General features: G+C 39.9%; 1 protein-coding gene across 1 annotated transcript in view; it reads right to left on the bottom strand.

Annotated features, from left to right (window-relative positions):
- Positions 1-715: 715 nt before the first annotated feature.
- Positions 716-25392, bottom strand: part of PRTG (protogenin) — a 91678-nt gene continuing 67001 nt past the window's right edge. The window contains 9 exon segments of the mRNA XM_056347763.1: positions 716-6883; positions 7728-7832; positions 8809-8974; positions 9893-10013; positions 11195-11377; positions 14923-15093; positions 15866-15993; positions 17918-18104; positions 18650-18745. Coding sequence (XP_056203738.1) covers positions 6494-6883; positions 7728-7832; positions 8809-8974; positions 9893-10013; positions 11195-11377; positions 14923-15093; positions 15866-15993; positions 17918-18104; positions 18650-18745 — 1547 coding nt within the window. The 3' untranslated portion in view covers positions 716-6493.

The raw sequence follows: 25392 nt of genomic DNA, 5'->3' as shown, positions 1-25392 counted from the left end.
CAAACCTACCAAAGTATTGCAAGAGTTCAGATTCCACTGTCGGGGTTTTTATTCTCCCTAGAAACCCTGTAAATAACAGCAGCAATTACTGCGGTTTCATTTCCAGTAGTGCAAGATTGCACGGGCACTGCTGTTCTAAACCCAGCTCTGTACCTAACTGTCTAAACTGCTTGGCTAATTTTTCAGTTGCTTTCAAGTGGCAATCAGCAATCAACTTGCCAGCAATAGAAACTTTTTAATCCCTACAGAACATCATTTCCTCGCTACTTTAATTTCACTGACTTTTGCCTGGAATGTAGTCCTTTGTAAAAACAGCAGTTTGCCTTTTGACCAACAGCAACTGCATTTTCGTAGTTTTCTCAATATGCTGAACTACCCGCTTTGACAGTTCGCAGGTGTAAAATGCTGGGGAAAACTCAGCAGTGCGGCTTTGTCAGCTGCTTTGTGTATGTGAGAACAACTGCGCCAAGAACCACATCTTCCACACCCAGTGAAAAGGAACCAAAACTGAGATCTTGCACGGGTGTCTGGCAGTAGTTGGAGTGCAGTTTACTCTCTACCTCTTTCTATGACTTAAATGCCAACACCTCCCCAGCCGCTCAGCCTAAAACAAGGCACTGGATTTGTGTCTTCCTTGCTTTGAGCCACTCGGAGACATTAAAAATAAAATATTTTCTCAAGTAGCATTTTTACTAAGGAAAACTTTTATTTCAACTGTGCAATCAATCAGTATTTAGACAGCAGTTTCATAAACATTTGGCATTTAAACTTCTATTACTTTTTGGCATGACCTTGGGATAGTATATAAACAACCCTGGAGGGGAAAAATGAACCAACACACTAGGTAACATTTACTAGAATGCTAGAAAAAGAAAAACAAATCCACATTATTAAACAAAATCGTTTTTAAAAGACATTAAAAAGTTACATTCAAATCAGGGCAAACATTAGCTTCCCTCACGCAATGGAATTCACAGAGCTGATCCCCTGAGACAAATATAAAATTAATACAATTCAGCTCTGTCCTCCATTAGCCAGTCAGCCACTGCTGCCCTTAGAAGAAAATGGCACACGGAGTGAAAGGATCCAGACCACCACAATATGAGATACATACCTGGCTCCTACACTGGCAATTCATTCACAACTTAAAAAAAAAAAACAAAAACACACCCAAAAGCCAAACAATCAAAAAGCAACATTTGTATAAGTCAGTTTTTCATATACAGTCAGTCTTTACTGAAAACGTACCAGGCAGATGCAATGTGGGTATATGCAACCAGGAAAAGCCGAACACTTCCAGGAGCACAGCTCGCAATGGAACCAGCGGGACAACAGCGAAAGCTTAAGCATGTGTTTACATCCCTTTTCAGTCAGCTGGGACCAGACTCAATGTAAATTTAGAGGAATTTCAAAGAAATAAAACTTACATTGGAGCCAAATTGAATTTGTGTTCTTTTCATACCGGTCTCTCTTAACAGAAAGCGATTTGGTTTTGCACTTGTATTGAATAATAGTATTTTTTGGAAACACATGTTCCAAAATACACAGTTACACAAATAACATTTTTTACTTATGTTATTACAGAAAGGCGCTCAATATTTCTTGCAATCAAATTCCTCTGCTTGCCATTACAGCTGCAATTGCAGCAACCAGTAAGCGTGTAACAATTGTTCAAGCTGAGAACTACCTCTTTAGCAATTACTAGGTGTAATTCTGCTTTCAATTTTACCCGAACAACTTCAGTAAATTGATTTCTGTGAAATACCACCAGAGCTACACCTGTGCAGCTCTCTCTGCAGTTGCTGTGAATGACCCCCAAACCCGCCAACATTCCCCATGTGAGGAGACAGACTTTGCCCTGCATGAACTTCATTCTGTAACAAATAAAATGAGCAAGAGCTCCTGGTCTTAGGGCTTGCAAGTTTGCTCAGAGCAACATGTTACTGGGAGTTGGCTACTATGCTTGTGTATGCTCAGGCTGCAGCAAATGGTAAGTCATTCGAGTTGACTTAGTTTGCAATGAAAAGGAGGTAAACTGACTTGAAATACTCAGTATTTACTACAGGCTAAGACTGGTTGTATGGAAAGTTACAGTGGACCTCTGATGCATGGTAACTTGTGATCTTACAAAAATCCATTTGCCAGTGGGATTTTAACTACACGAGGATTCTGTCCTTTACAAGAAAAATAAGGCTGTGAAGATTTAAAAAATGGACAAGCAAAAAGCTGATGATGTCTCTCCAGACCATGAAAACTGAAATAAAGATTAATTCTCCCATTGACTTAAAGAAACAGATTGACGACCCTCATTTAAATAAGGCAAACAAGATTTAGCTCATTGTCTACAGCAAAGGAGTAAAACCAAAGATGGAATGAACTACAAAGAATAATTTTTAAAAAGTACAGAAATCTCTCAATACTCTTCTGTTAGAATCTGGTAAGTTATACAGAAAATACACAGCCATTATAGGAAATTATTAAAAGTGATATGTAGATTTTTCAAGTTTCTCTTACAAAAGCAGAGCTATAAAAAAAATAAATTAAGTATCTACTGATAGGCCTTGTTCTACACAGCATACACATTCCCAGTTCTCCTAGGTAACTCCTGAAAGATGAGAATACTTTTTATTTGTTAAATATGAAGAAAGAACACAAGTATAACCGAGGGCAGATCAAGCGTTTGGGTTTGGATGCAGGTCCTGCAGAACAGGCATTGCTGTTGCAATCAGAGGGCAGAGTCCTCACATGGCAACACAATTAGCATGGTAAGCCAGTTTCCAGATTTCCTCTGTAAGTTTTGATGCTTTTCAAGTTACATCAACTGTAATAATTTTGCTTTCTTTTTAAAGTACCAGGGTTGCATATACATTCATTACACCAGCCATGGCTCCTTAGTTCTTAATACACTTAAACAAAATCAATTCACATAGTGTAACACTCAATTCCACATTTATGTTCATCTTCCAGAACATATTTAGTAAAATTCATAATTAAAAAAAAAGATAATTTTTTCTCCAGGACCCAGTTTCTACAATCATAACCAAGAAAAAAGAACACTGGAAAACCTGAAACCATTCTGCCTTGCTGTGTTCTGCCAGCTCTTTCTAGGCGAACAGAGTGAACAATGTTTAAATATGGAAAACTGATTTCCTTAGCCACAGGTATAAACTTCTAAGAAAATTAGTATCTGTAGTATCATATCAATAACTGCATGTGTTCGCTTCAAGGATATGAAGCATTTTAACTCTGAGCCCAATTTTGCACTGTTACAATCATGAAGCTTTGAATCTGTGATTGAGTTCAATAGAGAATGTATCAATTTTTTCACAATTTTTCTGGAGATCCTTTACTTATATTGGTGGAGTTTTCAATCATAAGACAAACTCTCTCTCAACATCTTGTGATATAGTAGTAATAGGCCATGAATTTTGAGGAAAACATATTTTTTGTTCTGTAGTAATCACGACTACATGACAAGGTAAAGGGAAGCACGTGAATGTAGACTGGGTTCTGGAGAAACATATTTAATTGGTTAACATAAAAATAAAGAAAAAAGACAGAATAATTAATGCCTAACTAAGCTTGCCTATACGCTGAGGTAACCTTAAATATCTTTGGTTTTCTTTATTTGCTGATAAAAAGTACCTTAACAAAACATTAAGTGACGAATAGAGTTCTGTGTGCACTGCTCTCTTAATACACTGAGTATTTTCAACTCTGGCTACTGAAGTTAGAGCATCTATATTAGATTGACAAATTTTATATGAAGTCTGTCTCTCTCTAAATTATCCATGGGTTATACTACAGAGTGGGTAACCAGAAGTAGTAGTTTAGGATTTAAAGTATTTACCTGTAGTGAAGGTCATAACATTACATCCCATTATCAGTACTTACAGCAAACAAGTCTTTGGAGAAGCAGTTACCATCTGCATATCAGCTATTTCTGAATGAAACTAACAAAAGAGGCTACTCTGAAAGATGAAGTGTGAAACTTCATGCTACAGTTACACATTCTTAATCTAGTTTTGATTAATGCACACTTTACCTAACTAGAAACAGTACTCTGCTGTACACTAAACATTCTGCCTGATGAGACCAAAAATAAATCTTTGGTGAAAAGGTTTTCTTTTTCTTCAGCAAGTAGATAAAAAACTGTTCAAAAATATTATTTTTAATACTGTATTGTTGATCAACTACATGCTGGAGAAAAAAAATTACACTTGGAAGTCTTTGGAGATATCTGCTGGTATTATTATAACTTTTTTTAAAAGCTCTTGTAACAACAAGGTAGTTAAAATTGTGGAAGCATACAACTCATCTATGCAATCAACTACTACAATCAAGAAGCCCTATTGTTTTTTGTTAGTAACTACTTACACAATAAAATGTATTCAGCTCTTCAAACCTATAGCTTTTAACTAGTTCAATCATTTTTGGACAATATGTGGCTTCCTTCTACAGAAAAGTCTTTGGTACAAGATCGTTTTTAAAGCATTTGAATCAACACTGTTACGAGAAGGTGAACACGTACTGTCTGGTTCAGAACTAGCAAACAGTTACAAGGTAAAGGACTACAGGAACTAGAGGCTGATCCAGCAACACAAAACAGAACAGGAGGGCTTACTGATGACTTCTGACCACCTCTGGATACGTGAGGAACGATACAGAAGTCAGCCTGGCCTACCTGAGGGGCAACATCTTGGCCCCAGGAAAGTCAACGGGAGTTCTGACAGATTCAATACAGCCAGGAGTTCCTATGGTTGCTTTCGCACAACCTTACATTTTAAACTTTTTTTTTAAGTAAAAACATATGCCTCATTTTTTTTCTTTTCTTCCTTTCTTTTTTTTCTTTTTTTTTTTCTTTTTTTTTTTTTTTTTAAAGTAAAACAGGGAAAGAGGAGGAGTGGAGAAGAGGCCTGGATATAGGTACAGTCAAGTTTATAACATTGAATGATTCCAACCTCCTCCCTCCCTCTCTCTCTCTCTCCTATTAAAAAACAAAACATGATACCCTGTCAGTTTGCTCCACGTTTCCGTGAGGCAGCTCAAAAGTAACAAACTGTTCCCTGAGTACAGGAAAAAACAACAACAACAAAATACCCCAAAAACCACTAGAATAACTTTTAAAGGAGGTAGTATAAAACAGGAATTGCATGGGTTCAAGGCAGTAGCAGTACTCACCTCTTTCAACAGACTCTTCAACTAAAGCTCTGGCTTTTTTATTTCTCATGGTAACCTAATCAGAGTTTTAGATTGGCATGTGGGTAAAGTCACTCCCTGAGCTAAAATTCCTGGCTAACAGCACACTAGGCGAAGGCAAGGAGCAGGGCTGCATCCTAACAACAGCTCTGAGACATACTACGATGCTAGCAGTGCCTATCAGCACTCAAAGCTGGGTAAAAATTAATATAAACTCATGATACAGTTTACTTAAAACATCTAAGAAGCATTTAAGGCATCTTCCTGTACTCCAAAGCAACTTTATGAATACTAAAAAGGCATAAGGCAAATTAGTAATTTCATAATATATAACGCAAGGCACCATTGCTAGAAGTACTGTGAATACTCAGCATTATTACCCATTCCATGACTCTCAAGCAGAGCCAAACTGTTTGGAAATGCTGAATACTTCATTTTGCCATGCTTTTTAGCATTAACTGTCAATAAAGGGGCAACATTTGTCGCTGTGGGGAACCCAACATGTCCCAGAGCCCTAAGGATATAGCATACATCCTACCAGCAGTTGCTGGCACAAATTTCTGGGGGAAAGGCACTGTCCTAGGCTTACTGGGGTTATGAGAGATCAAGAAGTACAAAAGATTTCATGTGGCTGCATACATGGAAGCACCAACTCCGGTTTTCCCAGTTTTTAACATCCTCTAAGTCAACCACATTAAATAATTACATTTTATACTCTGAGATTTCCTTCTTTTTAAAGACAGAGCTTCAGCTAAACAACCTTGTTCACCTACCTATACAACTCCCTGATCACTGAGCGCATACACGTGCGCACGCGCACACACACACACACACACTCTCTACACACAACTGGGGGGAAAAAAAACCAAAACCAAAACATACCCAAAATAAAACAACACTACTAGGAAGTATCATCAGTTCCATAGCTGAGACCAACTAGAACACAAATGAGGTAAAGCAGTTGTCATTCATAGTTTGCCTCTCGGCAAACGGAGGTAGATAGTCAGCAAAAGGGCCAACAGCCTTCCCTTTGCTCCAGTGACATATTTTTAACTTTAGTCGGAAATCTTCACTGTCCTTTCACATTTGTTGACCACTGAACATTCAAAATGAGTGAGTTTTAAAAGACAAACAAAATAAAAAAAAAACCAAACAAAAAACCCCAAACATTCAACAGAAATATGGGATCACCTGCTAGGTTAGTCAGGTTTTCCACAATAAAACTTTGGCTCCCTGTTCATTGTCCTTCGAACAGACATACACTGCAAGAATGTCTGGCGTGGCCCTAAGGGTGTCAGTTTTGCACGGCAGAGTGGATCTGAAGAAGTGAGGTAGGAGTCTGGTCAGTAGCAAACGGCAGAGGAGACTCTGTGCAGTTACTCATGGCAGGGCTCAACGTGTTCATATCCAAGTCACTGCTTACAAACGGACCAGTAGTGGGAGGGGTGGCACTTGTCACAGAGGAGAGGTGTATCTCATCGTTGGACTCGTGAGAAAATCTTCCGGAGTCACCGGTCTCGTGGCTTCCTTCACTGTTGGCCGAATGCTCCGTATCGGCAACAATACTGAACGGCACCTGGAAATTCGACTGCTGGCCAGGAGAGCTGGGGGAGTCATCCTCACCAAGCAGCACAGTGGTGCCTGGCTTATACAGACACACCGCCTGGACAAATCTTCTCTGAGGCTACATAAAAAGCAGAGAGAAAAAAGTTGTTGAGCCTCTAAAAAGCTGAGCCATAATTTGAGTTTTTACTATGTTGCCCATCTCCTGTTCTGCCGGAGTGCCTCTAACCGCATTGGCTCGGAACAATCTGGGCTTCCTTACAGGAGGTTAAGAAGAATCAATCTCAAGTCTTGCTCGTATTTTTCCGTAATGGAAGAAATAATCCCTTCTAGCTAAGCATGGCTAATCAAGGATGATTTCACTGGAGAGAGCTGAATGGTATTTTAAAAATATACTCGATAGAGCTCTCTCCCATCCCTTCATGCATATTCTTTTAAACATTACTCCTTGGGTGGCAGCAAATATACAGCCACTTCTGGAAATATTTTGGACTATTAATTTACCACACGGGTATCAAGACTTCCTATTCCTTAAAGACACAAGAGCACAATACAAGTTACAATTCAATGAACATTAGTTAGATATCCCATAGGTGTGAAATTGCACGATAAAGTTCAGGATTTAGTTTAACACTTCAGAATTAAACTGTTATTTTTCTCATTCAAATAGCAAATGTGTCCAGACCCAGTACACAGAAATCCTTCTGCTCACAGATAAAAGGGCACAGGCAAGAAAGTAATCAGTTAACCATAAAGGGTTACAGTATCTAACACCTTGGGACAGAAAATGAAACTTCCAGAAGACTTTACTACAAGGTAGAACACCATTGACCTTTACACAACTGAAACAAATTACAACTTAAACCACTAATTATGCTTTTCCATAAATAGGAAAGTATGTATCTTCCTTTGCAAACACGGGGTACTAGTGAAGGTTGTCCATCTCTGCCCATTAGACCAATTACCTCCTCAGTCTTCACCTTCTTAGTATCCTGGAAGAACAGCCACCTTTTCTTGCAGTTAGCCTTTGTGACAGGCCCGTAGCTGTTAATAATCAGATCAGATCCCCCCTACAATAGAGACAGACACACAGCGATTTATTTTAACATATTACTTTTCTAAGATACTTGAATTTTTTTTTCTATTTCTACCTATTGGCTCCATACTGAAAAGGAAGACAAATGAAGTCTTAGGACTGAGTCACATTTGTGTGGTCTGGTATTCATCTACTGCTTGAGACAAGTCAAGACTAGAGCCACTAAATCTGGCCAGCCCCCAGGCCAGCCCCAGCAGCTACAATGCTGCAAGCACACAGCAAAATATTCCAGGCCCTGCTCTTGCTCTTCTACTTCGAACGTGACCATTCACAGACATGGTGTCTGTGCCTGTACTGGGGTCCGTTTCCATTTCCCAGCTCCTGCACATGTCCTCAGGGAGCAGCTCCATGCAGGTTGGCAGCGTGTACAGAACAAGCCTTAAATCAGTGTTGGTGCGTGGGAAAGGAAGGCCAGTGTGGTTTTGTCACACGGGGCTCCTGGACTATAAGATTCTAGGCATCCACTGATAAATCCTGCCATCTACATTAATTTATCATTTGACCAAATATGAATCTATGAAATGTAAGGTTGTTTTACCAGAAAATATATAGAAAACCAATATTTTCTTTAATACCTGCTTAGTGTCATGCTTGACACAGGCACTTCGAGACCTAGGTGCTGACAAGGACCCTCTCACCAGCCTTCTTGGACTAGCAGAGGCCACCCAGCAGCCCCAAGTCTACGGAGCTTTTATCCTTTGGCACTGTGTCAGAGCCAAAAACTCTGCAGAGTACAGTGCAAGACAAGCACGCTGAATCAGATCTCTAGCTGAACTGTACAGTAAGTCTTGAGAATTTGACCCTGGATTGCCAAACATGTGCTCGTCCCATAAAAGAACCTCCTGTGGATTTGTAGTGTACATATCTTACTTTTGATAAGGACTCTGATGCTATAGTAATGAATTCTAAAGAAAGATTTCTGTTTTGGGAGTGAGTAAAGCTCACAGTACCTTAGCGTCGATGAAGCTGTTTCCCACTATCATTGGCAATAAGGATTCTTCATTCTCTGCAATTCCTTCAATACCCTTCTCCACCTCATTAGCACTGGCTAATGAGATGCTGGTACGTGACAGCTGGTCAGTGCTTTGCTGCACAGGTTTAGGAGCAGATGTTTTCCTACACAGTGTTAAGAAGGAATAAAATTGACCCACAGGAAGAAAATACAAAAAAATCAAGGATGAACTTCAAAGCTATTATTAATCAAGTAATATTGGTATATTCTTGGCATTTACATTTTGTTATACGATACTGCTAACTCTCATGGAATTTAAATGTTATTGCTTGTGATAAAAATAACATCTGCTTCCAGTTAATCATACACAGTAGCCTACAAGCTTATGTGCAGACAGGAATTGTTGTGATTAGTAATATTACTCGGAGGAAGTAACCACTAATGATATTAAGACCTTTCTTACCATGCTACACAGAGACTGCCTCCCAATCTGTATTTTTTCCTGCACGTACACTAAAAAGCCCTTGTTACTAAAATACACTTTCAGACAGTTTTTTAATTTATTATTTCAAGTAACTTATATTTGTTCTGATCCCAAAGTTACGGGCAGAGTCACTGTGCTAGTCTATGTCCCATAGGAGCCGACGACAAGACAGGTAGATGGCAGCTTGCGCCACTGCAAAGAAACTGCATCATGGAACTGCTTTGTGTCAGTTTCTCTTGTCCAGCAACCAGAGGGTTAAAGCCTTGCAAACCAGGTCTGGGCAGGCTGGAGGGTTAAGCAGGAAGATGATGTAAAGCAGCATGCTTGTCTGACTCAAAAGGGTTTTTTTATTTGGAAACATGCCTCATACTTAGTTGTCAAAGCACCACTGACTCACTCTGTGGGTTCTTCCTTCCTTTCATTGGAGAAGGGGCTCAGGTAGAGTAGGAAGAGCCAACAAAGTGCTTTGTTTCCACTGCTGGTAGGAACAGGTGAAGAGACAGAGTACTTCAGAGAACTTAGCACTCTTGGAGAAGGCGGCATGTCCCAAGAATCAGTGCATTGAGAAAGGGCTCAGTCTTCAAGAATAAAAACATACCTGGCTTTACTTCGATAAATTAAGATCAGGATGCAGATAAGGATGCACGTCAAGGCTATGCAAACCCCAACAACAATGCCAGTCATTGATTTCTGGTCCAGATGGTAATAGTCAGAATAAGCTATAGCAAAAAAGAGCATAGAAAGGCCCGGTCAATAAGAAGAGTTACGCCCTTCTCCCTGTCACAAAATTAAAAGGGTTACAGTCACAACCACAGAGACAAATGCTTCTTTGTAATGAGATTCCAGACCTTCTCTGTTATACCTTTTGACACTTTTGAAAATAAAACTCGTAGACCAAACAAAGGAGTGTATGCAGGCCTGGTGTGGGGATGGGAAGAAAGGACTGCCCCACACCGCAGCCTCTTTGGTGGCCTACAGCCTGGAGCAGAGGAGCTCCCTCCAACCCCTTCCTTTACAGGGGGCTACTAGACAACAAAGGGAAAAGGCTTGGAGAATTCCAGCCACTGTCACCTCAGAGGGTTCACGCTGGCTTATGCTTTGACATCATGTGTCTGTTAGAGTCATGCCCTCAGGATTAGGTTATTTGCTTATCCAGACCTAAAATACAACTGAATTCCAGGAAGGGAGAAAACCTGAGCAAGAAAAATCCCTGTGTTTTCATCACAATTCCATGTGTAGCGACAAGGAGAGGTTAAAAGGTTTCTGTACCTGAATAATGACTAGCTCTTGCCTCCCCAAATAAATATTAAAAATTTAAATCTGTACCAAGTCACCAAGATAAATGCCATTCCATGGCAGACAAAGACATGTTCTTCCATTCTTATGTGGAGAAGCACTGATGTTACCTTAACGTCCACAAGGTAACACATAGTCTTCCCCAAAGAGCTGCAGGTGGGGCTGACTTCTTTGGTGAAAACACATGCCGGTGTATCACTGACCGACAGGTTGATTTGGGTTTCTGGAATACCAGGAGCCAGCAAATCTCAGCAGATTTATTTGAGATGCCATCTCATCTCTGCTGTGCTGTCTGGTTCCAACTACCAGTACCTCAAGGCAAATAAAGGACTTAAAGGAAGTGCGTTGGAAGAGTGGCTGCAAAGTTGATGTAAAATTCAACACAGTTACATATTCTCCAACTTCTGAGCAAAAGAATTAAACCAGTTCTGAGTTGAACTGAGATAAAAACTCCAAAATGGTTTCATTTAGAAGAAAATGCTACTGTTGGGACCGCCTCACATATAACAGAATGGTTTACCCAGAAAGTGGCTACAAGCTAAAACAAACAGGGATCTTTTTTCCTGGTACTCGTGACAGCAGTAATCAAAAAATTGCTACTGACTTGTGGAATCTCCCAGATCCAAGCGTTTAGGCCTCTGATTAGACTCTGATGTCTCCTTCGGCAGGACAGCAAGTTCTACTGCATTTGAGAAGGGTCCTTCTCCTACTTCATTGGAGGCTGCTATTTTGACCAAGTAGACATTTCCTGCTACAAGGTTTTCCAGCAAAGCCATGGTCATTGCTCCTATGAAAAATTTGATAAACAGTTCCAGTTAGACAAAATCTGTGGAAACAGACTGAGATTTAGACATTGGGACCTACGCTTTTTTCCCCAATACAACCTCCAAATCTTGTTTGAGGACTGTGATTGCTTTCACGTGTTCTAACCTGCATATACAGGGTACAGAGACACACTGGAGTTCCCTGCTTGTACCTTCTGTCCTTTCTGTCCATACTGCTTGAACACAGCACACTGCCAAGTGCCAGTATAGTTCAAAATCAAGAACCAGGTATTGACTACAATACACAGCATACTAGTCCTAAATCCAGTGTTAGTGTGATAGTGTTTCTGTTGTGATCATACCTGTGAGGAGATGCTCCAAGCATTAACCAGACTTTCAGGCAGAGAAAGCAGAATGTTAAGAGCTCTCTTGTGTACGAATCTACATGCCACTCCTAGAGCCACTGTACCATGAATGTGAATGAAAATCGTCATAACAAAATAATTCAGGTTCAGTTTGTCAAATTTCAGGTCTAGTTGGTTAAATGAACAGGACAGATTTGGAAAAGTACATTATACCATGCTTTTAAAAATGAACCCCTATTTAGACCTGCATAGGCTTCCTTGATTATTGTACATCTAAGCTGTGCTACTAAAAATATTACAGAAAAATTTTCTCCCATGCTAAGGATTCATTTCATAAAGTCCCTGAAGGCAGGAAAAACAGATTAAGAACATAAATAGGATTCACTTGCATTGTCCTTAGACCAGCAAAACTCCTATCAAAGTCAACAACAGCTTTGCCTGGCCGGGGACTGCAGACTGCTGCTTAAAATTCCAATTCCTTTCCAAAATGCCTGTGTTTCTTCCTACCATAGAAATATATTGCTTTTCTTTCCCCAAATAGTGGCAGTTACAGGCTCAAGCCTATCCCTTGGTCTCTTTCACATATACCATTCAGTTTCTCAGGCTGAAGTCTAAATTTCAACCTTTCACATCAGTTTCAGAAGTCAGAATTTATAGTATCATGGGAGCATATAAAATACAAGATTGTTTTGTTGACAGAAAAGATTATACATTTGGCAAAAGGGAAGCTATTTCAGCTCTTCCATAAAAGACAGCCATTAGCTGAAAGCATTTGAAGTAAAATGTGAGGTATCTGTAACCAAAGGAGCTGTAATATTTAGCACCAGCCAGGGCGAAAGGTCACATTTCAATATTACAGGCTCCTTCCCACCAGCTCCTTTCAAATCTGCTGCATTGCTGAAGCAAGTAAGCACTTTGCACTGATTTACTGCACACCAAGTGTGTAAAGGCTGTAACTTCTTATCCACTTGAAGAGATCTAGGGAAAAGGGGGGAGGTGGCTGGAAGATAACTCACATCACGAATCAGCAACAAACTGCAGCTGTATTTTCTAATTCTGCCATGCCTAACACAAGCTCAGTCAAATTAGAGGGTTTCTGATTTTAAGTTGGTGGATTGGTAGAAGTATCATGCATAAACCCATGCTAGGACTTTTAGTGTTTTGGTTTGGTGAGGGTTTAGGTTTTTTTTAATTGGGGGGTGTCTTTGGAGGTATGAGAAAGAAATGGGTTAAGATTTCACAAATCTTCTGCATAAGTTTAGTGTCAAAACAACGCTATTTATTGCATAGGGTTAGCTGATCTTTTCAGAATAAATGCATTAAAAAACCCAAACCCCACCTCTACCTCAAATTTACCTATGAAAGGACTGTAACGGGACTATCACGGTATTTGCTCAATTCTAACTCTGAAAAAGACTTTTTCATCTGTACTTTAACTAAAAGCATTACAGATTATCCTAACGTGTCAAGATGCTCAAATTCCGTGCCACGCCTCAAACCCTAATATATCTGTCAAAATAGAAAATTAGTGACTCTAACATGGATGGACACAGTAATACACTGAGATTTATAGCTCTCCATTTGCTCATTTCCTCCAACACTTTCAGTACGGGAACACGTGAAAATGTTTACTGCTATTGCCATCCTGTCATCCAAAATACCAATGGGTAAAATACTATTTGAGATGCTGTTCTGTTTCACAGCTGTGGCTGAGCTGAAGTACATACCTGAAAGCAATTCAGCCACTTTGCTGCATACAACAAATTCAGCATATCATCACCAGAATGACAAGATTTACCCTTCAAATATAAGCTCTCTGTGAATTTAAATCTGCTGGGTTTTTTAGTGAGTAAAAACTGATATTAAATTGGTCTTTTAATATGACAACTGTTTCTTTCAACAGTTTAATGGGACAACTTTGTATCACTGTTTCTGTGAACAATTTTGATAGTGAAAACCCATAGGCTCCATCTTCCCCCTATAGTTAGACCTCACTGATATTTCAGAGACTAATTATTTTTCACAATTAAAAAACCCCAACTTAACTTGCTTAATAATAGTCATTTTAGTGTTATTCTTCCCAGCTGACCATTATACTTGAGGCCAGCCCAATGAATACCATTCTGCTCCAGCAAAGACCAAGTGGCACTGGCACCCGTCAGAGTGGCTGTTGTCCTCTCTTCAGGAGCAGCACAAAGGACAACCACCGTTATCTTTGAACTGAAACAATTCACTCACACCAAAGGCAAAATGAATTGTCCTCCATCAGCGTGTACTCGTTAAGTTTTATACATTTTCTCCCCAGAAAACGTAAAGCTTCACACTCTGCTGATAAGCTTTCAGCCATGAAATGGCACAGACCAACAAAAACTCTTCCTGGGCAATCCTCTTCAATAAGTTGCTCAGGCACATGACTTTACTCTCTAATACCCAGCTTCTCTCTCCGGTTTAAAACATTATTAGAACACTATCTATTCTAAACTGTCTCTGCCTATTCTGAATTCCAATCCAACAGTAAATGCCTTTTTTTTTCCTGGCTATTGTAGAAATCTGTTCTTGAGGCAGCTCTTCAGGTCACAGTATTATTCTGGAAAGTGCCTATAAAAATTTAAACTGTACCTACACCTAACCACAAAGATGTGATTGCAGTCCCTATCACTATACCTGAGTTACTGTTAGATTACCTAGCTGGGGCTCAGCAGTAGAATAAAGCCAGAGTTAAACTGAATTTGCAGAGCAATTTAGTGGGAGTAGGGGAAAGTTCATTAAGCAAACTGAGCTAACTGGATTGGCAGTGATCAAAAGGAACATAAACCCACACAGCCACATTTATAAATTTATTTCTGGAGAGCAAGGCACTTCAGATTTGAAAGAGTGCGTTTACAGAACGAAACCGTCACAATCATGGTTGCAACAGAACTAAGATGGATATAATTGGATTTGCAAGACATTTTGGTTCACATGCACACACCGAGCTCCAAAGCAACACAGACAGCCCCTCTCCCCTCACCTTCTGAGCATTAACTGGTTTTTAATACATTTTCATCACAACCATGGGAATAATTCTAAACTAATTATAACCTTCACGTGAACTTTTCGATGAATTTCTTTCTTATCATAGTCCAAGGGAGCTGAAAGCAACAAAGCATCTTATAAGTAACATCGTTGTTGGTGCAGTTCATAGGTTTACGATTTTAGTTTACCTTCTCTGTGCAACACTTGCCATTCCCCAGCAATCCAAGACTTCCTGGATGCATACAGGATAGTATAGCGTGTAACAACTGTTTCAGGACCATCAGGTGGCTTCCAGGAAACCAAAGCAGTATTATCCTCTATCAAAGTCACCTTCACTCCTACTGGAGGGCCAGATGGTGCTGTGAGAACAGTAACACAATGTTATTAGGCTAACCTAATTTACATGCAATTAAATTGCTCAGAAAGAAACTGATGTGCAGACCTAATGGCTACTGCTACATCCCAGATAAACAACATATAAACAAGCACGTACTGCTCCTCAGGAGAAACACTCCTGTTAACTGTGAGCTGGTCAGTCGCTTAGATTTTGTAAAAGCAAATTTCATATTTTTCCTTCAACTCCAGAAGGAAACAGATACTGACAAAAAAACCCCAAAAACAACCCACATCATCACCCTCTGAACAGATACATCCCAAACATTGCAATGTTGAGAACACGAGAGTGAAGTTTTTGATTTTCATTGACCAAGCTGACAGAAAAGCAAACCAGCAGCTATGCCAGTAGATGTGTAATATTTTTACAGTTTCTAAAAGATCTGGGTTTTAAAACATATTTTCATGCCTATGAATCAGCCATGCCTCTTCAATACATATTTTAAAGTTTTTATTCAAGTTATTTCCATTCAGTGGCTGCTAACTATACGTGTACCATGTTTTATATAGAAATCACTGCTGGTTTTAGGTAGATTTTGAAAAAGAATTTCACAGTTCCAAAACAAGGACTTTCCTGACAGCATTTTTCTCTCTCTCACCAACAAAAGCAGTATCTGTATCTCAGAGGAAAGTGTTCTTTCTCCTACAGACAGATTAATATTAATAAGCAATTGTTCGGGCCATTTGGTTTACAGAGCTTTCTTTTTAGAACCATGCGGTCCTCTCCCGGTGCCTTACCTTCTGGAAGGGTGGTATGGTAGACTACTGGACTCCAGGGACTGGAGAGCTGGTCCACATGCAGCCGAACTGCAAATTCATACATGGTTTTTGGCTCAAGACCTTGAACTAACATATGAGTCTCTGATCTGTACCGATGGAGGAATAAAGTCAATTAAACAGCAGCAGCTGACTTGAAGATCCCAAACTCAAATGATATCTCTTAGTCACTGTAAGTAGATTCTCACTATCAGTTCAACACAAGATAAACCAGTTCATGTCCAGAAACCTGGTCCATCTGTGCTGTCTACCTGACCCTGGAGCTCTCTGGAGGATATTTCCATCCAAAAGGAAAATAACAGAGTAAAAGGAAGGTTACAGGGCAGAGGGAAAGGGAAGGGTAAAAAAAGACCTAGAAAAACATGTTTACTTAAATTATACTTTAGATGTGAGATCACCTTTGGATTTGTACCTATTTTGCTGTATGAAGAAAAAACCCAAAAGCAGAACAAAAAGCTACAATCTTCTTCATGATAATACACAATTAACTCTTCCAGTGTTATGGCATCCAGACATGATACTGCCTGGTGTCGGTTGACTTTAGCTCAAGTTTTTACAAAGATTGTATGGACAGCTGATGCACAAGCAAGTCCAAGAATAGTACTGCCCAGATCACCAGCAGGTATCCCAAACGCAGCTCTTTCCACATCTGTCCACAGGACACTGCACTTCAAGCTGGAGTAATGTGATTACAACCAGCACCACAGCTGAAGAGGCACACGCTGCTGGCTCCATCAGCTGTTCCCGGACCAGAGAAGAGACACAGGCTATGTGTGCAACTTCCACTGATGGCCTCTATCACCTCAGGTTTAGGGGATCTCTGTAAAATATGAATGTTCCCTACTTGTCTTGTAGTCATACTTGGTAATTTATCAATTGTAAAATTGATTATATTAATTGTAATATTGCAGTTCACTATTTGTGATCAAAGTCAGCTGCAGACATTCCGCTTTTATTTTGATTCTGGGGGCAGGGGGAAAATCTTTCATATACACCAGGGCTAAAACTGGGTGATAATACCCAAGTTGAGATTAAATCTCAATTTAAAATGGTGTTAATCTACAAATATTGCTTTATTAAATCTCATTTAGTATTTTCATCTTCCATACTGCAAAGGCAGTCACCAGTATTTGCGGTAGTCTCATCCTAGCACAAAAGGCAGCATTTGTTACTATGCTCCATACTGCACACTGAGAATTTTACATGGTGATTATACTGTGTCTAATCGTTAAGTCAGGAGTTAGACAGCGGGGGATGTGTTCTTTGAAGAGAAAGCCATCAATATTAGGGTGGAAACTCTTTTAAGACAGCATTTTTCTTACTCAGAAAGCTTGAGTAAACCCAGGTGTTGAGGGAGCTACACACGCGTGGATTCCCTCAACAGCACCACGGCCCCAGCACAGCACACAGTGGACCAAGGTCTTCTGCTCCTGTCCCACCTGGGCAGAGAGCTGACCACCAAGCCCAGGCCGATGATCTTCCCTGATCTGCCATTCTGTGGCTCACGCATTGCTTCTCTGAAAAGCAACCTGGAGTTCCTACTCAGCTTTCTCCTGGCAGGGTGCCGCGCACTCAGGAATGTGGCATTCCCACAGTAACATGCTCAACCTCTCAAAAATCAAAAATTCTTGTTTCCAGTCTTAAAATCAGACACTGGACTAAGTCCCACCTCTGCCTGGACAAGCTACCTATAAAATAGGTATTCTCTTTTGTTTGGTTGAAGAAGAGCTTAAAATTAAAATCAACTTAGACAGCTAAAGCGCCATTAAAAATTCAAAAGCTCGCCCAGGGATCCAGCACAAGGATCACAGGTAGAAAATTAAGCTGTTCTATGAACACATCTTAAACAACCCAAGAAACAGAACTAGCAGCCACTGGGCAAAACACACAGTCCTCTAAGGGAGGTAAAAGTTGTTACAGTAAAAGGCAATTAAGAGAGGGCAAGAAGAGTAGAAACTGAGTGGAAGGATCTAGAAATGGGAAACCAAGACTGATTAGTAGTGCTGCACTTACGTTTGAAGGTAGAGAACCAGAGAAGCATTCTGCAGCCCCACTGGGTTGCAGCGGATTGTGTAGTTGACGACTTGCGCCGAGGTAAAGGCAGGCTTTCCCCAGTGAAGGTAGATAGAAGACGAAGTGTTAGCTTTGGCATAGAGGTGGTGAGGAGGCGGTGGTGGTGGCACCATGCGATCACGGACAGCTGTTTAAAACAAAAAAAGGAGCATGAATTATTCAATGAACTGTATACAGATACTGGCAAGATTAAGAGACAGATCTGAGCACACAGCTTTAGATTCAAATCTGCCCCGACCCAGCCCTAGCTGGTATTCAAACCCAGCAATCTGGTCCAAGCTATCAGAGATCCCTCCTAACCCAATACACGTCACATATTACTTCTGTAGTCCCTCTTGTTTAGTCAAAACCAAAGTCGAAGTTATAAACAGAGACTAGGGAGAGGGATAATCATAAAGTATGTGATATGCCACTGGTTAGATGATACAGACAATCCAGCAGGGCAGGAAAAAGTGCTTGATAGCTATCTTGTTTCCTGAGCTGCAGTTCATGAACACAGGAGACTGTCTCAGTTGCAGGATGGCTAGGATAGTACTTGTCGCAGATACGATCTTTTTGGTTCTCTGTTTTACACTGAATTAATTGATTATTTATAGGTTAAAAACACAGAGCTGCTGAGACTTTGAAACAGCTCAGCTCTTAATAAATTCTTCATGTACCTACAACACTTACAGACACATCCCGGAGTGCTGACTGTTTGATCTGCCTGGTAACCTTCCTCCATACTGTTATATGCCAGCAGCCTTACATGATATTTTCTTCTAGGATCTGCACAAGGAGAAAATGAATTAATAGACTCAAGTAAAAAAATATGGATTTGCAAGTTTGGTTTAAAACTTGCCCGCTACCATTAGCGGGCTGCTGAACGGGCTGGATGCCTGGAAGCCTGTCTTTTCTCCAGTCCTATGAATTTCCCTGAATCTTTGCCCAGAATCAGACACACAACTGCCAGTCTTGCTTCCAATAGCCTGATACAGAAGTTTGTAACAGGAATCGGTGGCAGTAAGATAAATATCACATTTCTAGCTGTAACAAAATCACACCTTCACAGCTACAGAGCTAGATTTAATAGTATGATTCAGCATATTGAAAGTGCTTTCAGTCTATAACAAAGATTTGTTAAAACAAACAGCATGCGGTCTACGAAACCAGTATTTATTTCTGGGTAAGCAGGCTGTAATGAAGCAGGGCAATCAAAGCACACGCAGGAAGACAGGACCCAGCAAAGAAGTGGGAAATGTTTTGGTTCCAGGTTCTGAGAGGAGATATACTGTGAAACAACAGTGATTGTTAATAATGCCTTTGACTAACAACTTCTGCTTCCATATGTTTTCTTGAAAGCTGGTTCTGGCATCCTTAGAGGGTCACTGTTCCCAGCTTGAAGGGTCTCCCTGTTTCCCATTCTCTGGCCATGTCTTTGGGTAGCTGTACCGCAGTTTGCTGCTTCTCTCAGTTCTGTTAATTATACACTGGCCTTGATCCACATGAAGTGAAAAATTACTACAGAGAAATGAGTTAGAAAGGGCCCTTGAGCTTTGTGTACGTGGGGTGGGGTGGGGCACCCGAAGAGCTACATCAGTACTGGGGTGAAGTTTAGCTGAACCCAGAAATGCTCGTATGTACTAGCAGCACATGCTACCACCTTTACAGTCGTATGGAAGGGATTCGTTGCAGTTACCATTGCAAGGGAGCAGGCTGCAGGGAAGCAGTGCAGCTGAACCCAGAAATGCTTGTATGTACTAGCATTTCTGGGTTCAGCTAAACTTCACCCCAGTACTGATGTAGCTCTTCGGATATTCTCCTCTTCCATTGTCATGAACCTGCTTTTTTCCGTTAAAATTTTCAGAAGGGTCAGATTTCCGTAACTGTGCTGTGCTGGTTTATTTCTTTTTCCCTTGCCCCAAAATACCATCATATTATCCCTTCTCAAAATAAGCTCTCCTCTTTTTCATTTTAGCTGAGATTTGACACGGCCGTTCATGAAATAAACAGGAACACAAATCCCTGACATTTCTTCACCACCAACAGGACTGTTGTTTACATCAGATTGTCAGCTCCCTCTGCAGTCTCTGCACCAGCAATACAACCGTAACAACTCGAATTGATGTTTCCAGCATAGTCATTTCATAATCACGCATTTTGTAAAATCTTTTCATGTTTATTTTGAAACAGACAACCTTTTCATGCTGTAGTTACCCGACATCAGCTTCAAATGAGGTATCGCTAGGTAGAGTTTATATCTCTATGTACTTTCTAAAAAAAAAGTCTATTTTACCAAAATCTAGATATACATGTAAAAAAACCCAGGTTCTTAAACTTGGATTGAAGTATTTCTTTGATGTGTTTAACACTAATGGTAGACTAGGCAAGAGGAACCCATTCCCATTTTTCATATAGACTTTAACATCACAAGTAGACAACCTAAATAACAAAATGTTGAAAAATGAGGGTTGTTTTAAACTGGAGTAAAATTCTCATTTCCTTTGGATTTTTTTTCACTTTACAGTATCACTTTAACAACAGATGACATCAGTTGTTCCCAGCCCACAAACTGCAAACAGAGAAAAAGAGATGGACACAAACACACTGAACAACCATGTGAAAAGCATGTGAATAGAAGAATATAGGGAATGTTAATATTGAAAATTCAGAAAGACAGTAAGATATTATATGTAAACCATTGCAATCCCTTTAAAATTTATTAAAAAAAAAAAAAAAGACGTGAAGGGAAGGCACATCTAAAAACACGGAGCCCAACCAGAAAGATAACTGCCCTTAGAAAGTACAAAGTAATTTGAATACATCAAAATCAAGTTATGGTGACTTGTTGAGGCAAATTATAGCATACACGTCAGAAAATCATGACAGGCATAACATATTTAGCATGTAACTGAAATATTCAAAAACAAAGCCAAAATTTAAAAACAGAGGCAATCAAGACACGGTTAAGATCACTAGGAAGATTATTTGGAGATTGTGATAATAATTGCCTCTCCCGTCCATTGTTAGAAAAAATCTTGAATCCGGGTACTATTTAACAGACCCTTGAAGACATTCCACATAAACCGGCAGCATCCAGCCGGCCAAGTGTCACAGTCCATCTTTTTCTTTACAAGTTCCTGCAGAAGAGACCCCTGCTGCATTTCCGCATGGCACAGGATGACAGACACAACAATTTATCATGCTGCCGAGCACCTTCAAAAACTCTGTGCCCTTTGAAAGTGGTCACCCAGAACCGATCATCTTCACTGTGAAATGAAGAATAGCTAAGGTCTAGTGCCCTGCTGAGCTGAATGAGGAGCCTGTGAGGTCTGTTTATCCTCATTGCCTTCCCGCCCCCCCGCCCACCCCCCCAACCTGAATTCCTCATTAACACTTGATTGGGGAGGAGAGGAAGAATAATGGGATGTGGAAGAAAGGCAAAAACGTAACTCCCACCAAAAAAAAATCTAATATCTTTGAGGAAAACACATTTTTTTAATCTTATTTTTAAGTACATTTAACACTCTACCTTTAGAAAAAGCAGGATACTGAATACTATTCATCTTACTCTTGTATAATGAAAGAAGTTTCAGAAAGAATTATCTTCATATAGAAAAACCTGTATAAAAATACAGTCTCTCAACTAGTCTCTACATTCTACAGAACAAGGTTGTTTCCACTTCAGAACATCGCGGTTCAATTGCTAGCAAGCCTAGTTCAACCCAAAAGCGATGTCAGAATTTTGAAGCTGTCACACAGTACTGCTTCTGTGGTTGAAAACCCATTTGCTGGTATCTCTTAATTGAGATACACCGGCGTAGAAAAGTCTAAATGTTATAGCAAACTAAAAATGAGAATACAGAAGAATTTTAAAGACTGCGTACTGAGCAGCAAAAGAAATTGATTGGAAACTTGCTTCACAGATTACACAGTATATATGTATATGATGTACAACATCTGTCAAGATGAATTCCAAGTGCCTGCTGAGAGGCTGTTCCATGCTGATGATAGCTACACCACATGCCAAACAAGTTAACCAAAGACCTGCCTCCAGTTCCAACAGCATGCTATTTGTTTTATGAAGTGGTGTTTAGAATATTTTTAACAATTTTTAGTTTTGTTTACAGGCTTATGATATGATTTACTCCTCAGTGGCAGTCCCAGTACAAACTTGGCATAAACACTTCCATCTAGCAGTTCATCAGCTGGATCAAACACTCCAAGCCAGACATATCTTCAGAGAGAAAATGAACTTCAGGAGAGCTTTCTTATCTTTAAGCAGCACAGGTATCCTGAATAGTTTACATATAAATCATTGATAAAAGATTGGGGATAGCACGACCACCTGCAGGGCTGACAGTCTCAGATTTAATGTATGCCATCCATGTGCATGATACAGCAACAGGAGGCTGGAGAAGCTCAGAAAACAGGGAAGCGAGCATCGAGGCCATCGGTTACGCTTGTAACAGACCCAGAAGTAACCTATCTTTCCACAGAAAATCACTGATATTCAGAAGCAAATTATGTGCAGCTATTTACACAACCCATTCAACCCCTAAATTCAGTTTAAGTAAAAAAATAAAAAACTCACAGCAAGATTTCACCTCTGCATTTTCAAACTTTCTCTGAACACCGAAACATTTCAATTAATTCTCTTGCAATTACCAGCATTTCTGTAGTGGTTGGAGGCTTGTTCCCAGACCTAAGGTGAACAGGAACAATTCTGTAGCCTATTTACCAACTGGTTGAATATCTTAAAGGTAGCTTGTTTCTGTGCAATATGGTTTGGTTTGGCTTTTTTTTTAGTGCTGCTGGCAATTAGGTTGTTGTAAAATTAAGTGTCACAGCACCTACAGATTTCTAATAAGCATTTTTATTGTTATTACTTAAATCAGCTGGTAGGAAGGATGCAAAAACTACACTGTACAAATCAAGAGGCCGGCACTGATGTTGATATAAACATGCTAAAGCTAATTCTTAAGTTTTATTACAAGAGTGCCTCTGGAGCACACAGAGATGGTCTTAAAAAACATTATAGGCTGGATGTGATAAGCTGGCACAGCTTCACACCGCACAATGGATCTGCCTCACACACCCTTTTTTATAAAACCAAAACCTGACAGTATTAAAACCACACGAATAACAATAGTTCAACCAGAGAGATAAATTTCACCACTGGTAATAAAACTCCTATAAAATAAGAGGAGGAAAAAGCTAAATACGCCTTAAATTGATTAATTTCAACTTATCAGAACAGATACCGGTTTGCAATTTGTGTAGGATCAGCCTAATTTTCCTATGGCAGTTTTTGTAGGTAAGGTCACTGCTCCCTGGCTGTTCTCTGGAATCCCATACCCCGTCATTCATTCTCCCATAAAAACCTGCAGTGAGCCCGGCAGACCCAACCCTGGCAGGTCTTTCAGCAGCAGGACACATGGGGGAGCCTTCTCTTTGTTTTATGAGGCTGTGAATAGGTTCTACACCTTATAGTAAAACTATGGCAAAGCTAAATACCGCAAGTATGAGCAAAATTATGAGCGATCATTTAAAAGATGGGTTGTAACTTGGAAAAAACATTAACCATTACAGTAGCTGAAGCTTGGTATGAGTTCATATTTACTTGTGTATTTTCCTGCCTTACTACATCCCCAAGGTATAATCTTAGATATTTTGTTCAGCTTCTCAGAAAGGCGATAGGAAGCTCATAGCAGTTATGGCTGTTAATGCTGTAAAAACAGATTCTTCAAGAAAAATACCACAGTGCACTCAGATGTTCCAACTCTGTTTTTGTGACAAGTAATTTCATTTCCCAGCATGGAGGGAGAACCACATCTTCTTATCTGTCTGGACACAAGAAACAGAAGAACTGCAAAAATATCATGAAGAATTGAGACTTGATTTATTAACAGTTCTATTGCTCTGGAATTCATTGCAATATCCACGTTTTGTTGCACCAGCTCAGAGTTACTTGATATTCTTTACTACTGCCATCAGCCTTGCTTCTATGTAAATGTACCACTTCTCTTTCAGTAAGGGGAGAAGTTGCTACTCCAAAGCAGCTGTTTGTCAGAAATACTCTTATTTTACCATTTTATTTTCCAAAACTTGAAAATTTTAGTGTGTTCAAATTATATATATATTTATTGGTTAAACGTGGATTAAACATACAGAGCCCAGGTTTCAAAGCTTAGGAAAAAATAAATGTTCTAGTAAATACATACATGTGGTAGGCAAAAGCAAGTACAGAGCTGACATCATCTCGTGCCAGAACTAGTTTTGGTGTATGCTGGTGTATTCCACGGAATCCCAAGAACTCAAACTGAGTTCTTCAGTTCTTCTAGAACATTGAGACAACTACACAGAACCACATAAAACAATCTGGCCTTGTTCCACAACAAAATAAATGGTGCTTCTGTCGACCCTTACTGGCCTCTGAAATACATGCACTGAGAACCTACGTTTTGCCGGGAGGACTGCTGCAGCAGCTACCATTACTTGGAGGATGGGAAGAAGAAGGGCCGGGGGGGTGGGGGGGAAGTCCTCCGTTTTGAAGACATTTCCCTAGTGACAAAGGTGACATGGGGAGAGGAAGGAACATCTCTCCACCCAACGTGGGTTAGTTCCATCTGGTAGAGTTATACCTCATTACTGCCAGATGGTGTCCTCATGCACTTCCAATGAACACAGCTGGAAAAACTAGAGGCATCAAAAGATTAAATGCCTGCGTTAGCAGTTAAACAACTCAAAACAAAAATGTGCTTCTCATCACTTTGCAGCTGGTGAAGTACTTTTTAATGCAACTATCTCGTTCTTAAATTACCAAGATTGCACAGACTGAGCTTTTAGGAAAAGTTACTAAGAACAATAAAGTTGCTTCCGTATTCACAATGGAACAAAATTTCCATTCTCAATACTTCCTATTACATAATCAAAACCCTCTAAGCTTAAAGCAGCACGACATTAACAACAAGCCAATGAGAAGTCCTAATCCATACATAATTCCATCCTCCCTTCTCAAAAGAATACATAGAAATGCGAATGTCCTGATTACATTTGAACATTATCTTCAAATCAGTTTTCTGCAAAAGACCAAACTGTGTTTATCCCATTCAGATTTTGCTAATTTGTCTTCATGCGATTCTTCCATTCCAGGTAAATTCAGAGCACCAAAGGTAAGTGTAAAGCCTGTAACAGCAGGTTCCATGACCACACTGCACACACGGGACACTCCGGCTGTTCATTCAGCTGAAGCTTACGTTGAATACAAAACGAAGAGTCCTAAATCAAGAGTGTTACAGAGCCCTGTTTGCCGATACCAACACAGCCAAAATTTTGGCTTTCTGGCAAATGCTTCGTAGCAAGCATCTGTTTACAGGCTCCTTAGCCAAGGTTACAAAAGAGTGTAATATTGCAACCCCTAAAAGCCCTGTCAT

This window comes from Falco biarmicus, chromosome 7 (assembly GCF_023638135.1).
Source record: "Falco biarmicus isolate bFalBia1 chromosome 7, bFalBia1.pri, whole genome shotgun sequence".
NCBI lineage: Eukaryota > Metazoa > Chordata > Aves > Falconiformes > Falconidae > Falco > Falco biarmicus.
This window is presented reverse-complemented; position numbering and strand designations above follow the sequence as displayed.